Source organism: Bubalus bubalis, chromosome 19 (assembly GCF_019923935.1).
Source record: "Bubalus bubalis isolate 160015118507 breed Murrah chromosome 19, NDDB_SH_1, whole genome shotgun sequence".
NCBI classification, from domain to species: Eukaryota; Metazoa; Chordata; class Mammalia; order Artiodactyla; family Bovidae; genus Bubalus; species Bubalus bubalis.
The window spans coordinates 12,368,685-12,388,684 of NC_059175.1; the positions used below are offsets into that span (position 1 = coordinate 12,368,685).

Consider the following 20,000-nt stretch of genomic DNA (forward strand, 5'->3'; position numbering starts at 1 on the left):
CACAAAGAGTAGGACACGACTGAGTGACTGAACTGAACTGAACTGAGACAGGCTTCTAACTCCTGATATCTGATGTACTAGTAAAGAATCACAAAAATCATCAATTTTTAATGTTTTAATGATGATTTCAATATAATTGGCTTTCTTTATAATTCTATATATTTCATTTTATACACTTAAAAGATACTATTCTGAAAAGTGGTTCATAGGTTTCACCATACTGTCAATAGAATCCAGGATTTTAAAAACTGGTTAGCAGTAGACAGCCTAGGAAATCTTGCTAATGTCACACAGCTTGTTAGTGGCAGAAATGTGACTAAAAACAAGATCATCTGACTTCATTGCTCATAGAGTCCCTAACAGCTGTGGCTTGAAATGACCCAAGTGTGGTCATGTGCTACCATATAATTACTGGCTTCTCAGAGATCCTCCTACATATGTCTAACTAGATCAAGGCCCAGAGGCTCTAGTTTGCTGGAAAAGATGAGGGATATTCCCCGAAAGTCAGATCTAGCATACAGGAAGTTTTTTTAATTCCTTCATCTAATTCTCAGAGATTGAAGTCACAGGTCTGAGTATGAACGGATTGAAGCTGAGCTGGAAGAGAATATGTGCACAATGGAATATTGAACACAGAATATTCACAAATTCTTTAAAATATCTGTTAAACTTTTGTACTCATGAGAATCCTCAATCTAAACACAGGATATTTCTAATTGAACGATGCCCTTGGTATATTCAGGACTTCCCTGGTAGCTCAGCTAGTAAAGAATTCACCTGCAATGCAGGAAACCCCAGTTCAACTCCTGGGTCGAGAAGATCCCCTGGAGAAGGGAACGGCTAGCCACTCCAGTATTATTCTGGCCTGGAGAATTCCATGGACTGTATAGTCCTTGGGGTTGCAAAGAGTCAGACACGACTGAACGACTTTCACTTCACACTTGCTGCATTCGGCTTATCCCCCATAAACTTCGTATGCCATCTATGAAGTGGCATTTAGGTGACTCCAGGTGTGCACCAACAGCATATTTGTACCAAAAGGTAGAATGGTTATTTATCATGCTCATTTATGAGCCTGCCAAGTACTAGATGAGGAAGGGGAAATTCAAACTCAAAAAAAGCTAGCACTGCCCAAGGTCACAGCGTGGAGACTCAATCTTATTTCACACGCACAAATCAGATCAATTGAAGATGGAGATGCATAATACATTAGACAAACAATTTCAAACCTTGATAAAAGCAGATCTTGGAATGTGCATTAATAGCACTTTGCATTTAGTAATGTTTCACTTTTGAACATTAAATGTGCTGAGGGTAAAAAACAAATAAAAGAAATAGCCAATTGCTTTCATGAAATATCGATGACAGTACAGTAAAAGTTCAGAGCAGCAGGAAAAGTCCAGGAGTTATTTGCTCCTATAATAGTGTCCTTAACCCTGCATCTTGCCCCTGCTGCTTGCTTCCCTCTATTTCCCAAGTTCCACAGGAGGAATTTTCATTCTTTTAGAAGCTTTTCATCCTAAAGCATATGCAATGTTCATTCCAGACTTGAATCTGGCAATGAGGTACCCTCCTGTCATTTTTTTTTTTTTTTTTTGCTAGAGAAAATATGGAACCACCAGACTGCCAATCTAGCAATAACATAACATGTGATATAAGAGTCACAAACTTGGAAGGAACCTCAAGTAGACACAAAAGCTACCCGGCACGATGTATCAAAATTCATAAACATGTTCATGTCACTTTGGCCTAGAAATCTCTATACTGGGAATTTATCCTAACAGAATAGCTCCGAAAGACAGAAAAAGCTATATGCACAGATATGCTCACTGTGGAGTGCTTTCATTCCATACACCTTTATTAAGTGCCTATTATATGCCAGGCACTACGCTGGCAGAAAGTCTCCGCTCCAAGGCAGTCACAATCAGCTGGGAATTCAGAGAAGTATATACAGAATCACAGCGTGTTGGGATAAATGCTAACAAGCCTGTGCAGAATCACCAAACACTAAAATGTGCTGGAACAGAAAGGCAGAGAGTCAAGGAGGACTTTACAAAATTTTAGGTAATGCTTTTAATAATTTCTTCCCAGTTTTATTTTTAAAGACACAATGTAGTGCTGAAATGTTTAAAAAAAATAACCTTTATTACTCTGAAAAAAATTCCTCAATACATTCTTTAAAATAAAAAATGACAAGCAAGTCTAAATAGCCCTTAAGAGCTCTTTAAGAGCTCTTTACGGCCCTCCATCTTTCTCTCCGCCATGTGTGGGAGGTGGAGTGTAGTCATGTATCACTGACTCCTCACCAGGCCCATGCTGGCAGTCTATTCCCTGTCGTAGTTTTCTACTACACACCAGGGTGTCCCTCATCAAAACTGCGAAAGAACTCTGAGTTCATTTTGCTTAAAACCCAAAACAAAATAAACAAACCAAAAAAATGTTATTGCTCCTTTGAGTACTTTCTCTTTCAAATGGCCCACAATTGCTGCAGAAAAATCCTGCTGTAAGATTTCAGAAGGTCCTTTACTAAAGACAGTATTTATTATGTGCTATGATTTTTTAGTGTAGAAATGAAAAAAATTCCACAGTTTGAGGAGTTGTGTTGGGAAGCTTCTGTAGAAGTGTAGGTTGGACCCACCTACTAATTCACCGTGAGAAATAATACGAACTAAACTGGACATGTTACAAAAGAGCAGAGCCTTTATTTACACTCGGATTAGAGCAAACTCTATTCCTGTCACGTGAATGACACCCAGTGCAAGTTCAGACACGCTCCATCCACATCAGGGCTGTGGGAGCCATGGAGACACCTCTCTCGGCGTGTTCTGGCCTGCGTCATGGCTCAAGGCTTTGGTCATACTCCAGAAGTGGGCAGGGGCTTTAGAAGAATCACCAGAGAAGACTGTCCCACACCATCTTTTTTTAAGAGTGCCTACAGGGAAAGACTGTGCTTGAAATAATCTATGGGAAGAAGGTAAAATTAATATTTACTGAGCATCTATATTTGTGAGGCATTGCCCTAGCTCCTGGTTTGGCAAAGATTTTCTGTAGAAGGCCAGATAGTACATGTTTTTGACTTTGCAAACCAGAGTCTCATGTTACAACTACAGTAAGTACCCTACATGAGAACATTCAAGTAGTGAACTTTCAAAGATCTGAACGTGCCCTGTATGCCAGCTGTTGTACTGTATTGTAAGATTTAAAATGTTTTCTTTATCTTTTGAGTTTAAAGTATTATTTGTGTGGAAAGTATTATAAACCTATTACAGTATAGTACCATATAGCTGATCGCGTTAGTTGGATATCTAGACTGACTTTGTTGGACATACAAACAAACTGGACTTTTGAACATAGTCTCAGAACAAAACTAGTTCATATGTGAATTTCTGCACTGGATTATGCTACTGTATTACCAGAAGCCATAGATAATATCTAATTGAACTGGTGTGGCTGAGTTCTAATAAAGCTTTATGTATAAAAACAGGTAATAGAGCAGATTTGGTCTGTAGACTGTATCTTGTCTGCCCCTGATCTTTAATGTTTCACAATTTATCTTATTTAAGGCACAAAAAAGATTTATTCCTACTTCAGATGAGGAAACCAAGCCTCAGAGGTAAGGTCACATGCCAAAATCACACGTCTAGGTTGTCACTGAGTCAGGATTCCAACCAAGGCCTCCTTGCCCCAAAGTCTGAACTTTTTCTACTATATGAACAGAGTCTATTAGGTTAAATGCAGATAAGGACGAAGACCCAACTTGAAAGAAAGAAAATAAAAACTCAAGTCTAAATCTTTTCTTTCATTTAATATTACCCGATCTATGCCCAACTATGACAGCAAAAGTGCTTGCAAACAGAGTTAGGGGTAAAACATTCCTCCCAAGGGAAGCTTCTGGAATACCCAGTACTGAACACCTTCATAACCACAAGGGAAAAAGAACCGAACTCTGTATTATAACGTGCCAGATTATGGCAAAGCTCTAAGATGGTCACGCTCCTAGAATTCCAACACTCCCTGAAAGGATTTTGTAAACTAACCTCACTGATATTCACATACTCAGTAATTCATTCATCCCATGCCCAGATAGCACACTTTATAAGCACTTTAAAATAAAAGAGACATGGTACTCGGTCCTTCAGGAACTTTAACAGAGTTGGAGGCAACACACAGACACTAAATAGTTAATTACCTGTTGATATCAATTGCCACTTGGGTATGAAAAGAACTATAAGGGTGATGCACACAGCTCTGTCTAAAACTCAAGAAAAACTAGGCAATAAATATGAATGTGCTTCTTTTCCTGGTTGAATCTTATTCAAGGTTCTCGCTCCTTTTATTGCCCTTGAGAAATGAAAGACTTTGTTTTCAACATCATTGTCCTCATTTGGAATCTGGAGACTAGCTTGAAACTTTGGTACCTAAGCATCAACTTCCTCATCTTACAATGAGGGGGTCTGACTAGATGCTTCCGAAGCTGCTTCCAAGTTAAGGCTTCTATAAATTAGCTTTTAAATATATGATTCTGTAATGTCCAACTTATAAAAAGAAAGTACCCTGGATGAAACGTCAATGTCCAGATATTTTAATCCATGACATAGGGTTGTTACATCCTTACAGTAAGGAAAAGTTTCAATTCTTAAAACCATCTCTCTTAAAAAGCAGAAAGCATTACTTAGAGAGCTGCACAATTTATTTCTGAAAATTAAATGATGATTTCCCCCAAAGGACAGAGGGGAAAGGAAGATGTGGAGCAGATGGATTCATTGTTCCCCTATGGAGAAAAAACATTTCTACACCTTGCAAAAATATATTAATTGGCCTGCCATCTGGCAAGCCTGCTCACACACATAAGGGATAAAGTTTAGATCTTGAGGTTTAACATTTAAGCCTGTGGGGAGATGGTAATTGGAATCTTTCTGAGTTAGCAGGAGTATTTTTAAAGGGAACATTTCAAAAGAGATCTGAATACAGGTGGAGAAAAAAAGAAACTAAACGTGAGACCATCCAAGGTGATATCATGGGCATCCACGGCCTCGCCCAACTCTGCACACCAGTGAGCCGGCGTGGACACTCCCACGTCAGGTGAGACTGACTGTTCACTCATAGGCCAGCTTTCACAGCATGATTCTGAATGCGTCCCCTCAATTTTACAGGTAACCTCCTGCCCATGCCTTCTTGTACATTATAGTTTTCAACATTTTTGGAAATCTTACCATTGTAAAGGTGGGTGTTTAAAGGAACCTCTTTAAGAGGTGTGGGAAGTAGTTCATCAAACAGGAAGCTCGATAAAATATAAGTTTTGTGGTACGCATGTGCACATGTGCACACACATGCCCGGAATAAATACAGAGGAGGATAACACCATATTTTTCACAGAGCTTATATTTGAGCACTAGAATTTGGAGTGATTTTAACAGTTGTTCATATTTTCTCCATTTTCGGTCTTAGGCATAAGTTTACATTTTCTTCTCAAAGTTACATAGATTCCACTGAAATTAAAATATAATAAAAATCATGAAGAGACATGGTATATTATTTTACAAAGCAAATAAAGTACCTTGATTTTACCTTTCTCAAAATGTATGTTTTGGTCTGTCTTTGCTAAGTCACTTCAGTCGTGTCCGACTCTGTGCGACCCCATAGAAGGCAGCCCACCAGGCTCCCCCATCCCTGGGATTCTCCAGGCAAGAATACTGGAGACTGGCATGGAAAAACTCCATGCTTCCTTCTGGGTCTCTTTATTTTCTAACAGCCATAATCTATGTCTTAAATTACATACCTTCCAATCTTCCTCACAGCTTTGTTTCCTTCCCCAGTAAACACCACCAAATTATTTATAACCATTTTCTGCTAGTAGAATTTGTTTACCTGGTTTCTTAAAACTTCCTCACCTATGTAGCATCAAAGGGCCTATTATACACTAATAATGGACCACACAATTTAGGTGGTTTAAGCTTCTCTTTCGAGTATCTCATTCTGATACATTTTCCTGGTTTCTACTTGACATTACCAACCATGTAATAACCATCTTCTTCGTCAAAATGATTGTTTAAAAGGATGACACAATGTAACACGGGATCCTAGCTAGGATTCTGGAATAGAAAAAGGACCCTGGAGCACAACTAGGCAAGACATAATAAAATATGGAGCTAACTTTTTAAAGGGGGTTGGGGAGGATGAACAAAACCTGCTATGCTAAACCTTTATTAGCATCACCAAACAACTAAAAAGTACCTAAAACTGTTTAAGGTGATGGAAATATTCTGTATCTTCATTGTGATAATTACATGAATGTATTTGTCAAAACTCCAAGAGCTGCATACCTAAGAAGGACAGTTGTACTACATGTAAATTCTGTCTCAATGAACAGTGTTAAAGCAAAGCATGCCTGGCTGCCTGGACATTCTTTTTCTAGTGTGAGTAAGTTAGAGCCGTAAACCCTGTGTCAGTAGGAACCTGGATCGGTGGCAGTGAGAGACACCTTCTTTAACATTTAAAAAAATGTACCTGAAGGAAAGATTTCTTTCCCCTCCATCCTTGGTAAGGGGCAGCCATGTCTCAAAAGCAGTTCACATACTGCACCACTGAGAACGAAGACATGGCCAATGAAGGATTTCTGGGGTTCAGAGAACGCTGGACACAATATCTGTGCCTTTTGTATGTTATAGATTATTCACACTTTATTCTTACACAATTGTTTTAAGCATAGGAAAGCAGTTACATCCTAGTTCTCTAAATTCAATGATTTTTCAAAGAGAATAATACACATTTAAGTGTCATCAATTTATCTCCTTAAGAACGTAGTTAGCATTAACATACTTAAGAGAAATTACTATGTTTTTAAAAAGTGAAGAAGCAGCCTGTAAGCAATTCATCTCTAAAACCCCAACAGATCTTTCCTGGCATTCACAACATATTGCCATGTAAGAGGTTAGAATTTTCATTCCTTCTACGAAATGAACTACATGCTCTATTACAAGATTGGCAAAGATTTTGAGATAAGTCTATAATATATACACTCATGTGAATGCACAGGATTTTATAATGCCTAGAAATCTCAGCAATACAAGCAGGGGTGTCGTAGAGTATTATTCATTCAAAAGGCCTGTAAGACAGCAGCTGTTCAGAGCTTCACTATAAAGTAAAACCTCAATTTCAAAAGCACAAGCCCACTCAAATACCATTATAAACTGTGATACTTTACGATGGGGAAATTACAGGAGAATACATATACAATTTTCATTAATGGGAAAAGAGAATCAGCAGGTGGCATTTTAAAACAAAGTAAAACCTACTTCTATTTTTTATTCTCTTCCCTTAGACAGCAGGTGGCATTTCTATAGCAAAGATCAAAATTATCAGCACTCAGTATTCCACAAATATCTTTGAATTACCAGAAGGCTGCTGTACAATAAAAATTAAGTGACTAAAATCTTTCTTTACAAATACTATTTTCAATAATTAGAACAATGTTGGATCTGTATTTCCTTTGGAGTCAGGATAGCCAGTTATGTTTTTATCCAGTTTTACCCTGTACTATTAGTAATTTAGGGACAATTAATTAACTTCTATAATCCTCAATTTTTTTTTTCATCTATATAAGAGATATTATAGGTAGCATTAAAGGAGACAACATACATCAACAGATATTCTTCCTCTCCCTCCTCCTGAGCTGATGTTGGTGGATCTCCTACTGGCTCTTACAGGTTACCGTAATTATCTGTCCACATCACTTTCTAACCCCACTAGATTGAGCTACTTGAACAGAAGGACCATGCCATGCATATCTTTGTTTCCCAGGTGATAAGCATAGTCCTGGTCATATAAAAGATATTCAATAAATATTTCGTACACAAATGAATAAATAAGACAATGCAATAAATCCTCAGACTTGCCCACAGAAGTCAGACAGAGTCAAACTAGGTTATTACGGTATCAGCTTTCAGAAGGTGATTCAGCCTCATCCATGAGCTCCAAAGCAGAAAAAGGATCATACCGAGATACATAACTCATAAATAAGTCCCTCCAAGTATCTTTAAATGTAATTTCTTCCCATCTTTCAGAGGTTAATCCGCCCTGGCTTCTGGATTCTCTATTTTTTTGGCCCAGTTTACAAACATGTGAGTTTTCTTTAGTGCTTTTAAGGCAGCCAAAGACAAGAAATTGACAGAGGAGCTACATGGCCATAAGGATGGGGGGCTGCCCCCTCCCAATCAAATCCCTAAGACTTCTTATGACTAGAAGGCAAAAACCAAACCAAACAAAGCAAGCCAAAATCATTTCAGTCTCACATGCCTTAACATAGAGTTTAAGATATATACACACCTGGAACTTCCCAACAAAATCCATAAATGTTGGGCCATGAATCCCCTCCAAACATGTTAGTTTCTTATTAAATAGATTTGAAATCAAACCTGTTAAGAGGCTGAAGGAGCAGCTACAAGCCCCTGCCTGTAGGACACGCCTAAAAGAATGGAAGGTTTGAAAAGCGAAGCTTGTTTTCTCGGCTGGGCATTTCACTTACATGGGAACTAGAAAACTGGCTTAGAGTGAGAACTATAATCTTTCTGGAACAATAGGTCATGACGAGCTTCCTTAATGCCAAAATAAGTGTTCAGAAGTGACTTCTGCTAACCGAAAGAAAGTGTAAAGGGCATATATGTTTATTCTGGCTTGAATACAACACTTCTGAATATGTCTATCCGTGCCAAGAGTCAGAACCCTATTCTTCATGGATTTCAAACCTGGGATCCATGAAATGAAATGTTTGTATGCCATCAAAAAGTTGCAGTATATCTAGCCAGTTCAAGTAACTTGTATCTTTTGATCCAAATGTCACCCTAAGTCTGATGTGAGAAGGTACAATAATTATAACATTAAATCTCGAAAGGTAAAATAAACCAAAATTTCTTGTTTCAGGAGGGTTTTTTCTTTTTTTTCTTTTTTTTAAAGAAGCCATCAAATGATCAGTAATCAATAACAATTTCAAAGAAAAACTTAAGTCAACCAATCAGGAGGGCATCTTGGCCAGGGTAATGCTGGTAAAAAAATAACATACAAAAATCACTAAGATCTAAGGACTACATTGAAGGAAGCAGAGATCTGATCTTGAATCTGGATTACCATGTTAAGGAGGTTTATAAAAACTACTATTGACTTTTCACCTTAAAAGTCCTAGATTTCCAAGGTTAGTTTTTTTTGTTTTAATTGACATGAGAAAAGTCATCTATTGAGGAAAAATGCTACATACAAAGTTTATAGGTCATATCAAAAATATGGGGCAACTTTTATTCCTTACTAGCTCTGTGGTCCAAACATCTAACCCTAAACATCAAATCCTAAAGCACACAGGAAATTATAATTCATAAACATTATTAGCTCATTTTGCAGAATCCTCACCAACTATGACCTTAAGCATCCCTGAACTATCCTATATGCTACCTGTCCCACCATGACCATTTGAATCATAAATTAAAAATTTCCTTTACTTAGGGACCTATCTTTTATGTGGGCTTCCCTTGTGACTCAGCTGGTAAAGAATCCACCTGCAATGCAAGAGACCTGGGTTTGATCCCTGGGCTGGGAAGATCCCCTGGAGAAGGGAAAGGCTACCCACTCCAGTATTCTGGCCTGGAGAATTCCATGGACTGTAGCTTCCATGGGGTCGCAAAGAGTCAGACATAACCGAGCGATTTTCACTTCACTATGTTTTATGGAAAATGCAAATTCATAGTCATTCATTCAACCTGCCAAGTCAGGTGAGTGTGCCTATCAGTTGTCCTGCCACCTGTCTGCCCTTTGGAGCAGTTAAGCAAGAGTAGGCTAATTTTACAGTGAACTATTTTTTGGATTAGCAAATAATTTGTGTTTATCTAGATGGGTCTAGAATGGAGAATATGTAAGCCTGTGCATATGCTCAGTCATGTCTCACTTTTTGCGACCCCATGGACTAAAGGCCATCAAGCTCCGGTACCCATGGGCTTATTCCAGCCAGGGATCAAACCTGCATCTCCTGCAGGTCCTTCACTGGCAGGCAGACTCTTTACCATTGAGCCACATGGGATGCCCAGAATGGAGAGTACAAAGAGGATAAAACCAACCTTCACTTGGAAAAATAATGCATTTGACATGGCTTCTGTATCTTCATGCTCAGTGTCTGACGTAGATAAGCTGCAGGGAAGTCTTCAATTTTGTTTCAAAAATCTTGAGATTAGCCAAGTGAAAGTAATATTTGTACAGGAACTCTATCCCAAGTTCCAAAAGCAACAAGCCATTCCAGATCAGACTTAAGAAATAACATTACATAATAGTCACTTAATGGCCATTGTTTTACTGTAACAAAGGTTTCATTTACCGTATTTCCTAGAGTGTTTTATTCAGCTAGCAGTTTTTCCCATGACAAACATACTTTTTTCCCTTTAACCCCTTCATCTATCTGTAAAAGTAAAACATTCAATAATTATAGCTTCTAATTAAAAGATATCCATCATATTGCACTTTAAAAAATAGGTATATTAAAGGGACATAGGAGATTTTTATGCCAGCCACAGGTTCAGATTCTTCAGATCTAGTGGCTAAGAAATCTGACAGTGGCTAGATGATATAATAGTTACTCTCAAGAGAAATGTCGTAAGGTCAAAGTCAGGGTCCTGAGACATCAACACGCACTGTAATGTTTAAAATTTGACAGAATAAAACATGGCAAAGATAGCTTCAGCAGACACTCATATGGCAAAATAAGCCTGGTGGATCCATCAGCTTTCCTTGCTTTCTGATTTCTATGACCCTAGGAGACTTCACCTAGTTTCACTAGTTCCTTCTTCCTTCGAGCCAAGTGATTCACTCTGAAACTAATACATTTTCTGAAAAAGCCATCTCCTATATGAATGTCCACGTTAGGTTAGAAAGTTTCCAGAGATATGTAGCTCCTTCTTTCCTGTGAAGAGATAAAAGCGTATTCGAGAAGAACTCAGAAAAACATTTACTACTACTTCATTGACTACGCTAAAGCCTTTGACTGTGTGGCTCACAACAAACTGTGGAAAATTTTGAAAGAGATGGGAATACCAAACCACCTTATCTGCCTCCTGATAAATCTGTATGCAGGTCAAGAAGCAACAGTTAGAACCAGACATGGAAAAGCAGGCTGGTTCAAAATTGGGAAAGGAGTACGTCAAGGCTGTATATTGTCACCCTGCTTATTTAACTTATATGCAGAGTACATCATATGAAATGCCAGGCTGGATGAAGCAGAAGCTGAAATCAAGATTGCCGGGATAAATATCAATAACCTCAGATATGCAGATGACACCACCCTTATGGCAGGAAGCGAAGAGGAACTACAGAGCCTCTTGATGAAGGTGAAAGAGGAGAGTGAAAAAGTTGGCTTAAAACTCAACTTACAAAAAATGAAGATCATGGCATTCAGTCCCATCACTTTATGGCAAATAGATAGGGAAACAATGGAAACAGTGACAGACTTTATTTTGGGGGGCTCTAAAATCACCATGGATGGTGACTGCAGCCATGAAATTAAAAGACGCTTGCTCCTTGGAAAAAAAGCTATGACAAACACAGACAGTGTATTAAAAAGCAGAGACATTACTTTGACCACAAAGGTACATATAGTCAAAGCTATGGTTTTTCCAGTAGTCACGTATGGATGTGAGAGTTGGACGATAAAGAAGGCTGAGTGCCAATGAATTGATGCTTTTGAACTGTGGTGTTGGAGAAGACTCTTGAGAGCCCCTTGGACTGCCAGGAGATCAAATCAGTCAATCCTAAAGGAAATCAATCCTGAATATTCATAAGAAGGACTGATGCTGAAGCTCCAATACTTGGGCCACCTGATGCGAAGAGCCAACTCATTAGAAAAGACCCCGATGCTGGGAAAGATTGAAGTCAGGAGGAGAAGGGGATGACAGAGGATAAGGTGGCTGGATGGCATCACCGACTCAATGGACATGAGTTTGAGCAAGCTCCAGGAGATGGTGAAGGACAGGGAAGCCTGGCGTGCTGCAGTCCATGGGGTCGCAAAGAGTCAGACACAACTAAGTGGCTGAACAATAACAATATATATGGGCTCCCCTGGTGGCTCAGACAGTAAAAAATCTGCCTGCAATGCAGGAGACCTGGGTTCGATCCCTGGGTGGGGAAGATCCCCTGGCAGAGGGCATGGCAACCCATTCTAGTATTCTTGCCTGGAGAATCCCCATGGACAGAGGAGCCTGGCGGGCTACAATCCATAGGGTCACAAAGAGGAGGACATGACTGAGCAACTAAGCATATATATATATAAATACACACACATAGACACACATATACACACATAAACACCATAAACACACATATACATGTGTGAGTGAATTTCGCCTGCAATTAGTTTCCCAAGAAACTCCAAACTCTAACAAAATAGAAATCACTGATAAATGTAAATTCCAAAGTCAGCAGAATGTATAAAGTCCTAAAATGGGCAATAAAGATGCTTAGGATAAGATAAACATTGACTGCCTATTCTTTTCACCCATCTATTTTACCTTCAATGCTAATCAAAGCCTAAATTCTCTGCTTGAGGCTTTTTTCTTTAAAACAAAACAACATGATGTTTCAGTTTGATATTGCTATAATTACCTCCCTAACAAGCATATCCAATAACCATTAGTGTAGCTAAAAAAATTCCCACTGGTCTTCTCATGTTATTAATAAGATTTAAGGTCAATATTTTCAGAATTTATAACCAAGTTCACAAGGGAACTTTCCTAATTACCAAGATAGGGGAAAGAAAATAAAGTATCAGAACAAGTACTAATAACTACATGAACTTTTACTTAGAGATAGTCCTCTAGTTACAAAATGTGCCATGGGTCATAAAAACCCAGCGTGTTGCTAGATATCCAAGTCTTCTACCAATAGATCCTGGGCCTGCTTTTAATAAATGGTTTTACTCACAACTGTACCTACTTTCATCCAGGTAGCCCCAGGACCATTCTATTATCTTGGCTCTCTGATAAACTTTCAAAGGGATTACTCAGTTACCATGATGTCACTCCCAAATGACTAGGTTACATGTAGTGAAGACAGCTTCGATTAAAAATAGCTTTGTGCATGCTTACTCACACTGAGAGATGGGAGTGCTGGGGAGGTGAGCCGGGGTTCAGAGCCTCAAGTCCTGAGCTCCCTGAGAAACCAGCCTACTTCCGTTTAACCAATACAAGGAGGACTCTCCCAAATTATTCAGAATAAAGCCCTACCCCAAGCCTTCTCCTCTATGAGTCATCTTCACACTGTTGTGTGAAGGGGCAATCTCTCAACCCCAACATTTGTCGGGTTTTAGCCCAGAAGGCAGATGGTTTCTATCTTGAGGCTTATGATCCCCCTGTTTTAAAGGTATCGCTTGGGCTTCTGATAACAGGATCTATATGTAAGGAGACGCAAACAGAGCCATAAAAGCATGTAACATTCTCTCTCCTCACTGTGAACTTGCGAAGACACAAGTATACCCCTTCTAGAGTCGACTCGTTACAGCAATCAACAGCCCACACCTCCCCCGGGAACATATGCTCCATATTCTGAGGCTTTGTTTTTAATGAACTTCTTTTGAAATCTACTTTTTGCAGTCTCACACACTGCGCCCGCTCTCATTCCTCTCCTCCCTCTTACTCCTTCCCTCTCCCCTTACAAAAGACCTACACATTCAAGGAGGAAAACAAATGATCGGTCAGCTCCTGTTGTAAACTTCCCATTGGAAGTTTCAAGCAATATTTCTGAGATGTGTATATTTTGGCCCACATCCTTTGTGTCTGGTCAGCTTGAAGACCCGAGAACACGCTGCTCCGGTGTGGGGCAGCCGGGTGCTGCCCACAAGTCACTGCGAGGAGCTCCTGGCCTGGGCTCTCGGTGGTCCCTGCTTCCCCAGGGGTGCCCCTGATCAGGCTGCGGGAAGGTAGCAGGCGTGACTGCCTCACAGACAGTGTCCATGTCAGAACTAGAGACAAGATGAGAGGATGGAAGGGCAAGCCCTGCAGTAAGGGGCAGGCCTGTCCTGCCAGCGGAAAACGCAGTCATGAGCATGAAGAAAGGAGGATGAGAGGAAGCGGTGATGAAACAGGCCTGGGCAAAGCAAGGAGTGGGAGGGAATGGGTGCAGAGACGCAGGGAGGGGCAGGGACTGCAGGTCAGGCGTGGAGAGGGCAAGAGCACGGGCGTGAGCACCAGGCTTCAGCCATCTGTGGAACAGGCAGGGGGACGAGGCAGCATACCCTCCGTCTGGCTGTACCCTCAGCTCAGGTGCAGGCTCTGGCAGAATCAATGAGGGGGCCGAGGGGCGCTAGAGAACAGCTCCAACTGAAAACACGTCAGAAAGGAGACAACTGAGGAGGCTAGGGGAGGAACCTGAGCTTCCAGAGGGGAGGGGAGAGGAAGCTGTCATTGCCTATCTGGGTGATGAGGCAGACAGTAAAGTGAGCAACAGTGAGTAAGGGGATATGATTCAGGGAAGAGGACTGACAGGCCAGCTGGGAACATGCAGAGGCTGGGACATGGGGCTGTGTCGCTGCTGGGCCTGGCTACCCACAGAGTGGTTGCCACCCACGGTCCCGCCACCTCACTTCACTTCCGTTCCCGACCCCCACCCCATCCCTCTGTGGCCGGGGTTCAGGGTGAAGTCACCCCGGACTCCCCAGTCTTCAGACACATGCACACCTTGGTTCGTCTCTGTGGAGCAGCAGCTGGCCGCTCCTTTGGGATCTCTGTGAGAACCCTCTGCTGGCTCCCTTCCCTCTGAGGGGACTGTCCTCCACATCTCCTTTCCACTTCCTATCTCCATCTCTGCCCTTTCCTTAAATGGGACATCTTCAGCTCTCCCACAGATTCATCTAGCACATTTCTCATGGTCCTAATGAGGACTTCCAAGCCTATTATTTCTGGTCCAGCCTCCCCAAGGGCCCCAGACCTACAACCCAACTTGGCCTGCCTAGGGGCTCTGTCTTCTCGGCCGCCAAGCCTTGACTGTTCCCGGATGCCTACTCCCGAAGTCTTCCCGCCCACATGTATTTCTCATCCTTTAGACCTTCTCTTAAATATCATCTCTTCAAAGACCTTCCCTGACCACATTATCTACAGTAGCCTCTGCACTCTCTCTTCTCAGCTCTTGCTTACGCATCCAGGACACGGCGACCACCACATGGCACTTGACTTACTTAGACACTGGCTTATTTCTGAGGCCCACACCCTCCGTCTGGCTCACCTCTCCATCCCTGGCCCAATGGTTCTGGCTGAATGAGCGAATGGCTGCTCCACAGTACAGCACAGGACAGGTGCTCACTCAATGTGGATGAACTGTCCCCTCTGGGGACACAAGGGGAGACTACAAGTCCCAGCTCTCATGTCTTATATGTACAGATGAGTCTCCATTTCCCCAAGGTAAAACCCCCAAGGCCACTGTGGTACCCTTCTTCATTCCTCAGAGCCAACAACTCATCAACTTCTCCCAACTTTATATCCTCAATAGCTCTCAAGGTGTAATCTCACCACATTCTTTGCTCAGGCAAAACCCTCTGAAAAGGCTACTGCAATAACTTATCCATTGGTTTCGAGGTCTCACTTTCCTTTCTCAGACCTAAGACTCCCCAGCATTGCTCGATGTGCCTCGCTCGCACTGGATAAAGGCCAAGCTCCCGCAAATACCTAGAGCCTCAACTCTCTCCTCAGTCATCGCCCACTATTCATCCCCTCGTTGTAAGGACAGTAACCATAACAAGAGTTGGGGTTTATTGAAAGTTTTCATATGTGAGTCATTGCAGTCAGCATTTTACATATGTGAACATATTTTAATCTTACAACAATCCTATGAAATAAGTGATGTACTTATCCCTATTTTGTAGATAGAGCAACAGAATTCCAAATAAGTTAACTAGTTCAATAGACAATATCACAGAATTAAGATTCAAACTCAGGTAAACTGGCTTCAGATCCACCCTCTTAGCCATTGGGCTCTATAATATAGCCTCTTTAAACTTTATGCTTCAGCAGTACCAAGTTATGCTTCTGGTTCTTTATGCTCCAGCAATACTGAGCTATGTATAATCCCTCGAACTCTGTGTTGCTGAGGCTACCATGCCTTCATACACACCCTTACTCTTGCTCCTTGGGAAGGCCTTGTCTTTCTGTCTGATAAGTGCCAACCTACCCTTCAAAACTTCCGCACGATTTTCTGTATGGTACATCTCTCGGCTCCTGTGTACCTGGTAAATCCTTCTTGATCGCCCTGGTCTGCAATGATTCACCTGCACCGCTTCACTGACGGCATGCCCACGACTTTCAGCTTGGAGTCACAGTGCCCAGGCACACAAGAGATGCACAATAAATGTGGATTAAACTGGGCTTTCTGAAAAAGGGGTAGGCACGGGTTAACCAAGACCTAACATGCCAGGGCAGGAAGGAAGCATATTCTATCCTTCTTAAAGACATATATTCATGCTCAAAACAAAAGAAAAACTCACCAAACACCCCAGATGTTTCTGGAGAGAAGACACAGAGGGCATAAAAGTCCAGTGCATTCTGACAACTGCAGCAGTGAGTTTAAGATCCCTGAACGTTCCTGCTGTTCACGGCGACTGCTAAGCAATGTGAATTCAGCAAAAATAAAGCAAAACCGAAATAACCTTTTACCCCAAGCGTTCTCAGAAAAATACATTTGGAGCCTCGGTCAAAATGATGAACTGAGTCACAAACTACCCAATGGCCTGGGGAGGATTGTACTGACTGACGTGTCCCCGGGGGTTGGAGATTATCATTTAAGCCCAAAGAAAACATGACAGATTTCTTACCATTAAGGTTAAAATTCAAGCATCGTCCAGAGTCACTAGACTTCAACAAAACTAAGGGTGCACTATAAAACCAAGCAGCGACATTTATAAATAGATGTTGTGTGTTTTTTTACAGTGTGACATAGAGAAGATAGAAGTCAAAGAGATGTTTGATCCCGCCTCCCTCAAAAGTTTTAATTCAACGAGAAAGGAAAAGATGTTACAAACAAATAGTAATACAAAGCAGGCAAACTAATTCCCATTCTAAGTTGTCAGGGGAGCCTCCAGTGAATGGAGAATCCAAAGATCTATGAAATTCACAGCCTCTAAAAAGCGCAATTCTTACTTCAGTTTAAAACAACACATTTGGGTTGAAATACCCTGTTTATCCAGGCCTAGATTTCTGACCCTCAAAGCAGCAGGTGAATGGCTGTATTAAGACTACCTTGAGGAAATGAAGGAGGTGGATAGGTAGGCAAAGCCACTCGTAAAAAAGGCACCATTACCAATGGAAATGTGGGGTTTACAGCAAAACAGCAAACAAAATCAGCTTGCATCCAGACAACTCAGTGTCTGCCACATGCCAGGCAAAAAGGAATGAAGAGAACAAAATATCACCATTGGGACGTAGCACAGGGAAGTCAGGCTTTCAGGGCATCAGGACCCGTTCAAGAGTTCAGGCCTGAGGGTCAGTCTATAACTGCCTTTCCCCAAGAATTCAGGAGTTATGAGCCAGGCAGAGCTTTGAGCTGGAAGAGAAACCTTAAAAGCATTCCCATGAGAGCTCAAACCAACAACGTAGAGCCACAGTGAATGGCAAAGCAGATGCAATCCGGCAAAAACCCAATGGCCTCCATGATGACAATTTCTACCACAATGTAAACTGAGGAGAAGAGCTGGAAACCATTCAGCTTCTCTTTCTTTTGTCTAAGTGGTACCAAACATTCTATCCCGAGGCACTCCAAGATACTCATTCACAGGTTCCAAGCTGGATTTTATTCTTTGATAGATGTAAGAGGCTAATACTGAAGAAAAGGTTATCATGAAGTTCCTTTGGATTACAACGTAATCAGAAGAAACAGCTTAAATAAAATATGCAAGCAAAGGTACAGAGAAGCAGCCGGGCTTGGGCAGGAGAGCTGTTTCAAGGGCTCAGGCACGTCCAGCTGAGGATGAGGACAAGCCATCCTCACCCGGACACTGGGCACACCCTCGGCGAGGCTGGCGAAAGGGGCAGGCAACCTGGGAATGGAGAGGTCCTCTTCAAAGGCAGACTTAGGGGAGCTGATCATGCGGTAAGAAACAGGACTAATGTGGCACATAGGGAGAAGGACTGAAAGCCGTTAAGGGTGGTCACAGAAGGGGAAGAGTCGTCCTACAAGCATAGGTTTCGTGTCCTTACACAAGGAAAAAGGACACAGAGCTAGCATTGATCACCGTATAATAAGAGAAGGCAACAGCCACATACACTGACCCGGAGAGAGGGACGCCTGCCCTTCATCTTCCCGAACCTACATAATAAACAGAAAGCAGCTGGGGCCCCGGGAAACCTGTAAGTAGATGTATCTAGAGATGATCTTCAGGATACACATTTCCAAACTCTGTGAATCCTGGAAATCCCCAGTTAACAAACAGGCTGTGACAACCTCTATTCTGAGAAGGGAGGGAAGAAACTCCACCTCTCTCTCTGTATCACGAAACTGAAGGTGCGGGCCCATGACTTGGGGAATGGACACAGCCCTCCCACACTCTCATCTGGCTGGGAAGAACCCAAGTTTCTTTAGAACTGAGGCTCTCTGCCAGGGCGAGATGTCTCAAATGGAGTGTTCCGGGCTGAGTAGGTACTGCCCTAAGGCCGTGGTCAGACCAGCCTGAGAGTCCTTTATGTGTTTGCCTCAATAATACCATCAAACAGGTAGGTATGGGAAGGAAACACTCCAGTTGCTCCTCAGTTTCAGACACACAGGCATGATGCCAGAGCAAACTTCTCGCGCCCAGAAGTGGCTCCAGGTGAGAGAAGCAGCTGCATCACAGCTCAGGCTACATCCCTTAGACACGGTTAAGACTCCTGACACACAAGTCACAGGATTTACTGCCATGAGTAGAGGCCTGGTTCCGGTACAGTAGGTATCTCTTCAACTGATCCATTGTGTGGGGGGGTCTGGTGTGTGGATGACAACAGCCTGTACAAAAATGACCAATACCAAAAGAGTCTCTTTCTCTCTGAACACTGTAGCAGGATGAGAAAAGCACAGCCATTCTATTCAAAAGGTACAGCTTTAGATCATCACATGGTTCAGTGGTACCACCATGGTTCAAGTGATATGAAAAGGTATGACTTACAAACTGATGCAATCCCTTTCTCTCATACACACATACACACACACACACGTATTTTTCTATATGTATATATGCACGTATATATAAACAGCATATGTCAGTGTATTCCAGCACACTTTTGAAATTTAAGAAATACCATGAAAGAGGTCAAAAGGAAAAACTGCTAAGTTTTCCAAAGTATCACCTATCTGCACTAACACTTCAAAAAGTTACTAGTACAACCAAAGAGAATGAACCATTTTCCTGTGTTCTTTAAACACTGGAGCACAGAGATTATGAATCTCCAATCTGATAGCCAAGCATCCTGTTTATTTGACTGCACCGTGGCCTCGTGTGTATTCACGTGTATGTTCAAGGCAAGTTCTGAAGAAAAACAAAGAATCTGTACTTACACAACTCAGAGGGTGTGCCCCTCTAAAACCACAATCATGCCACCTGCCTGTGCTGGACACAAATGCAGAGACAGGAGGCACGCCTTCTTTAAAATCATTTTCTTTCACCCAACTGTCAGCAACTAACTTTCAACTGCCTTTCACTTGTGGCTTGAGCTTCACCTTGATTTTAAAAATCTTTTTTCTTTTCACCTACTCTAATAGATATACGTTACAAAATGAAAAGGCCAGTCTTGTACTAGAAATACATGTCAGCAAATCAATTTAAAAAATAAAATGCAAAGTTATGCAGACTTATCTCTTTAAGCAGACAACTTGAAACAGGAAAACTTGAGCTATCTTTGCATTAGACATGTCCATTGTATAAAGGTTAAATATTTAATAGAGCGGAGGGAGCATCTGAAAGGCTCTACACAGAGAAGCAGAAGCTCCCACAATGGAGTGAATGAAAGGGACAAGCGATC

The 20,000-nt window shown here is 41.6% G+C and overlaps 1 protein-coding gene across 23 annotated transcripts in view; it reads right to left on the reverse strand.

The window, feature by feature from the left end:
* Positions 1 to 20,000, reverse strand: part of MAST4 (microtubule associated serine/threonine kinase family member 4) — a 614,032-nt gene that overhangs the window by 157,220 nt on the left and 436,812 nt on the right. The window contains exon 1 of one of the 23 annotated variants that reach the window (XM_044932680.2): positions 8,326 to 9,590. The exons of the other annotated variants lie outside the window; for them this stretch is intronic. Coding sequence (XP_044788615.1) covers positions 8,326 to 8,363 — 38 coding nt within the window. The 5' untranslated portion in view covers positions 8,364 to 9,590. Of the gene's footprint in view, positions 1 to 8,325; positions 9,591 to 20,000 lie in introns of those variants that run through there. 23 annotated transcript variants of the gene reach the window in all.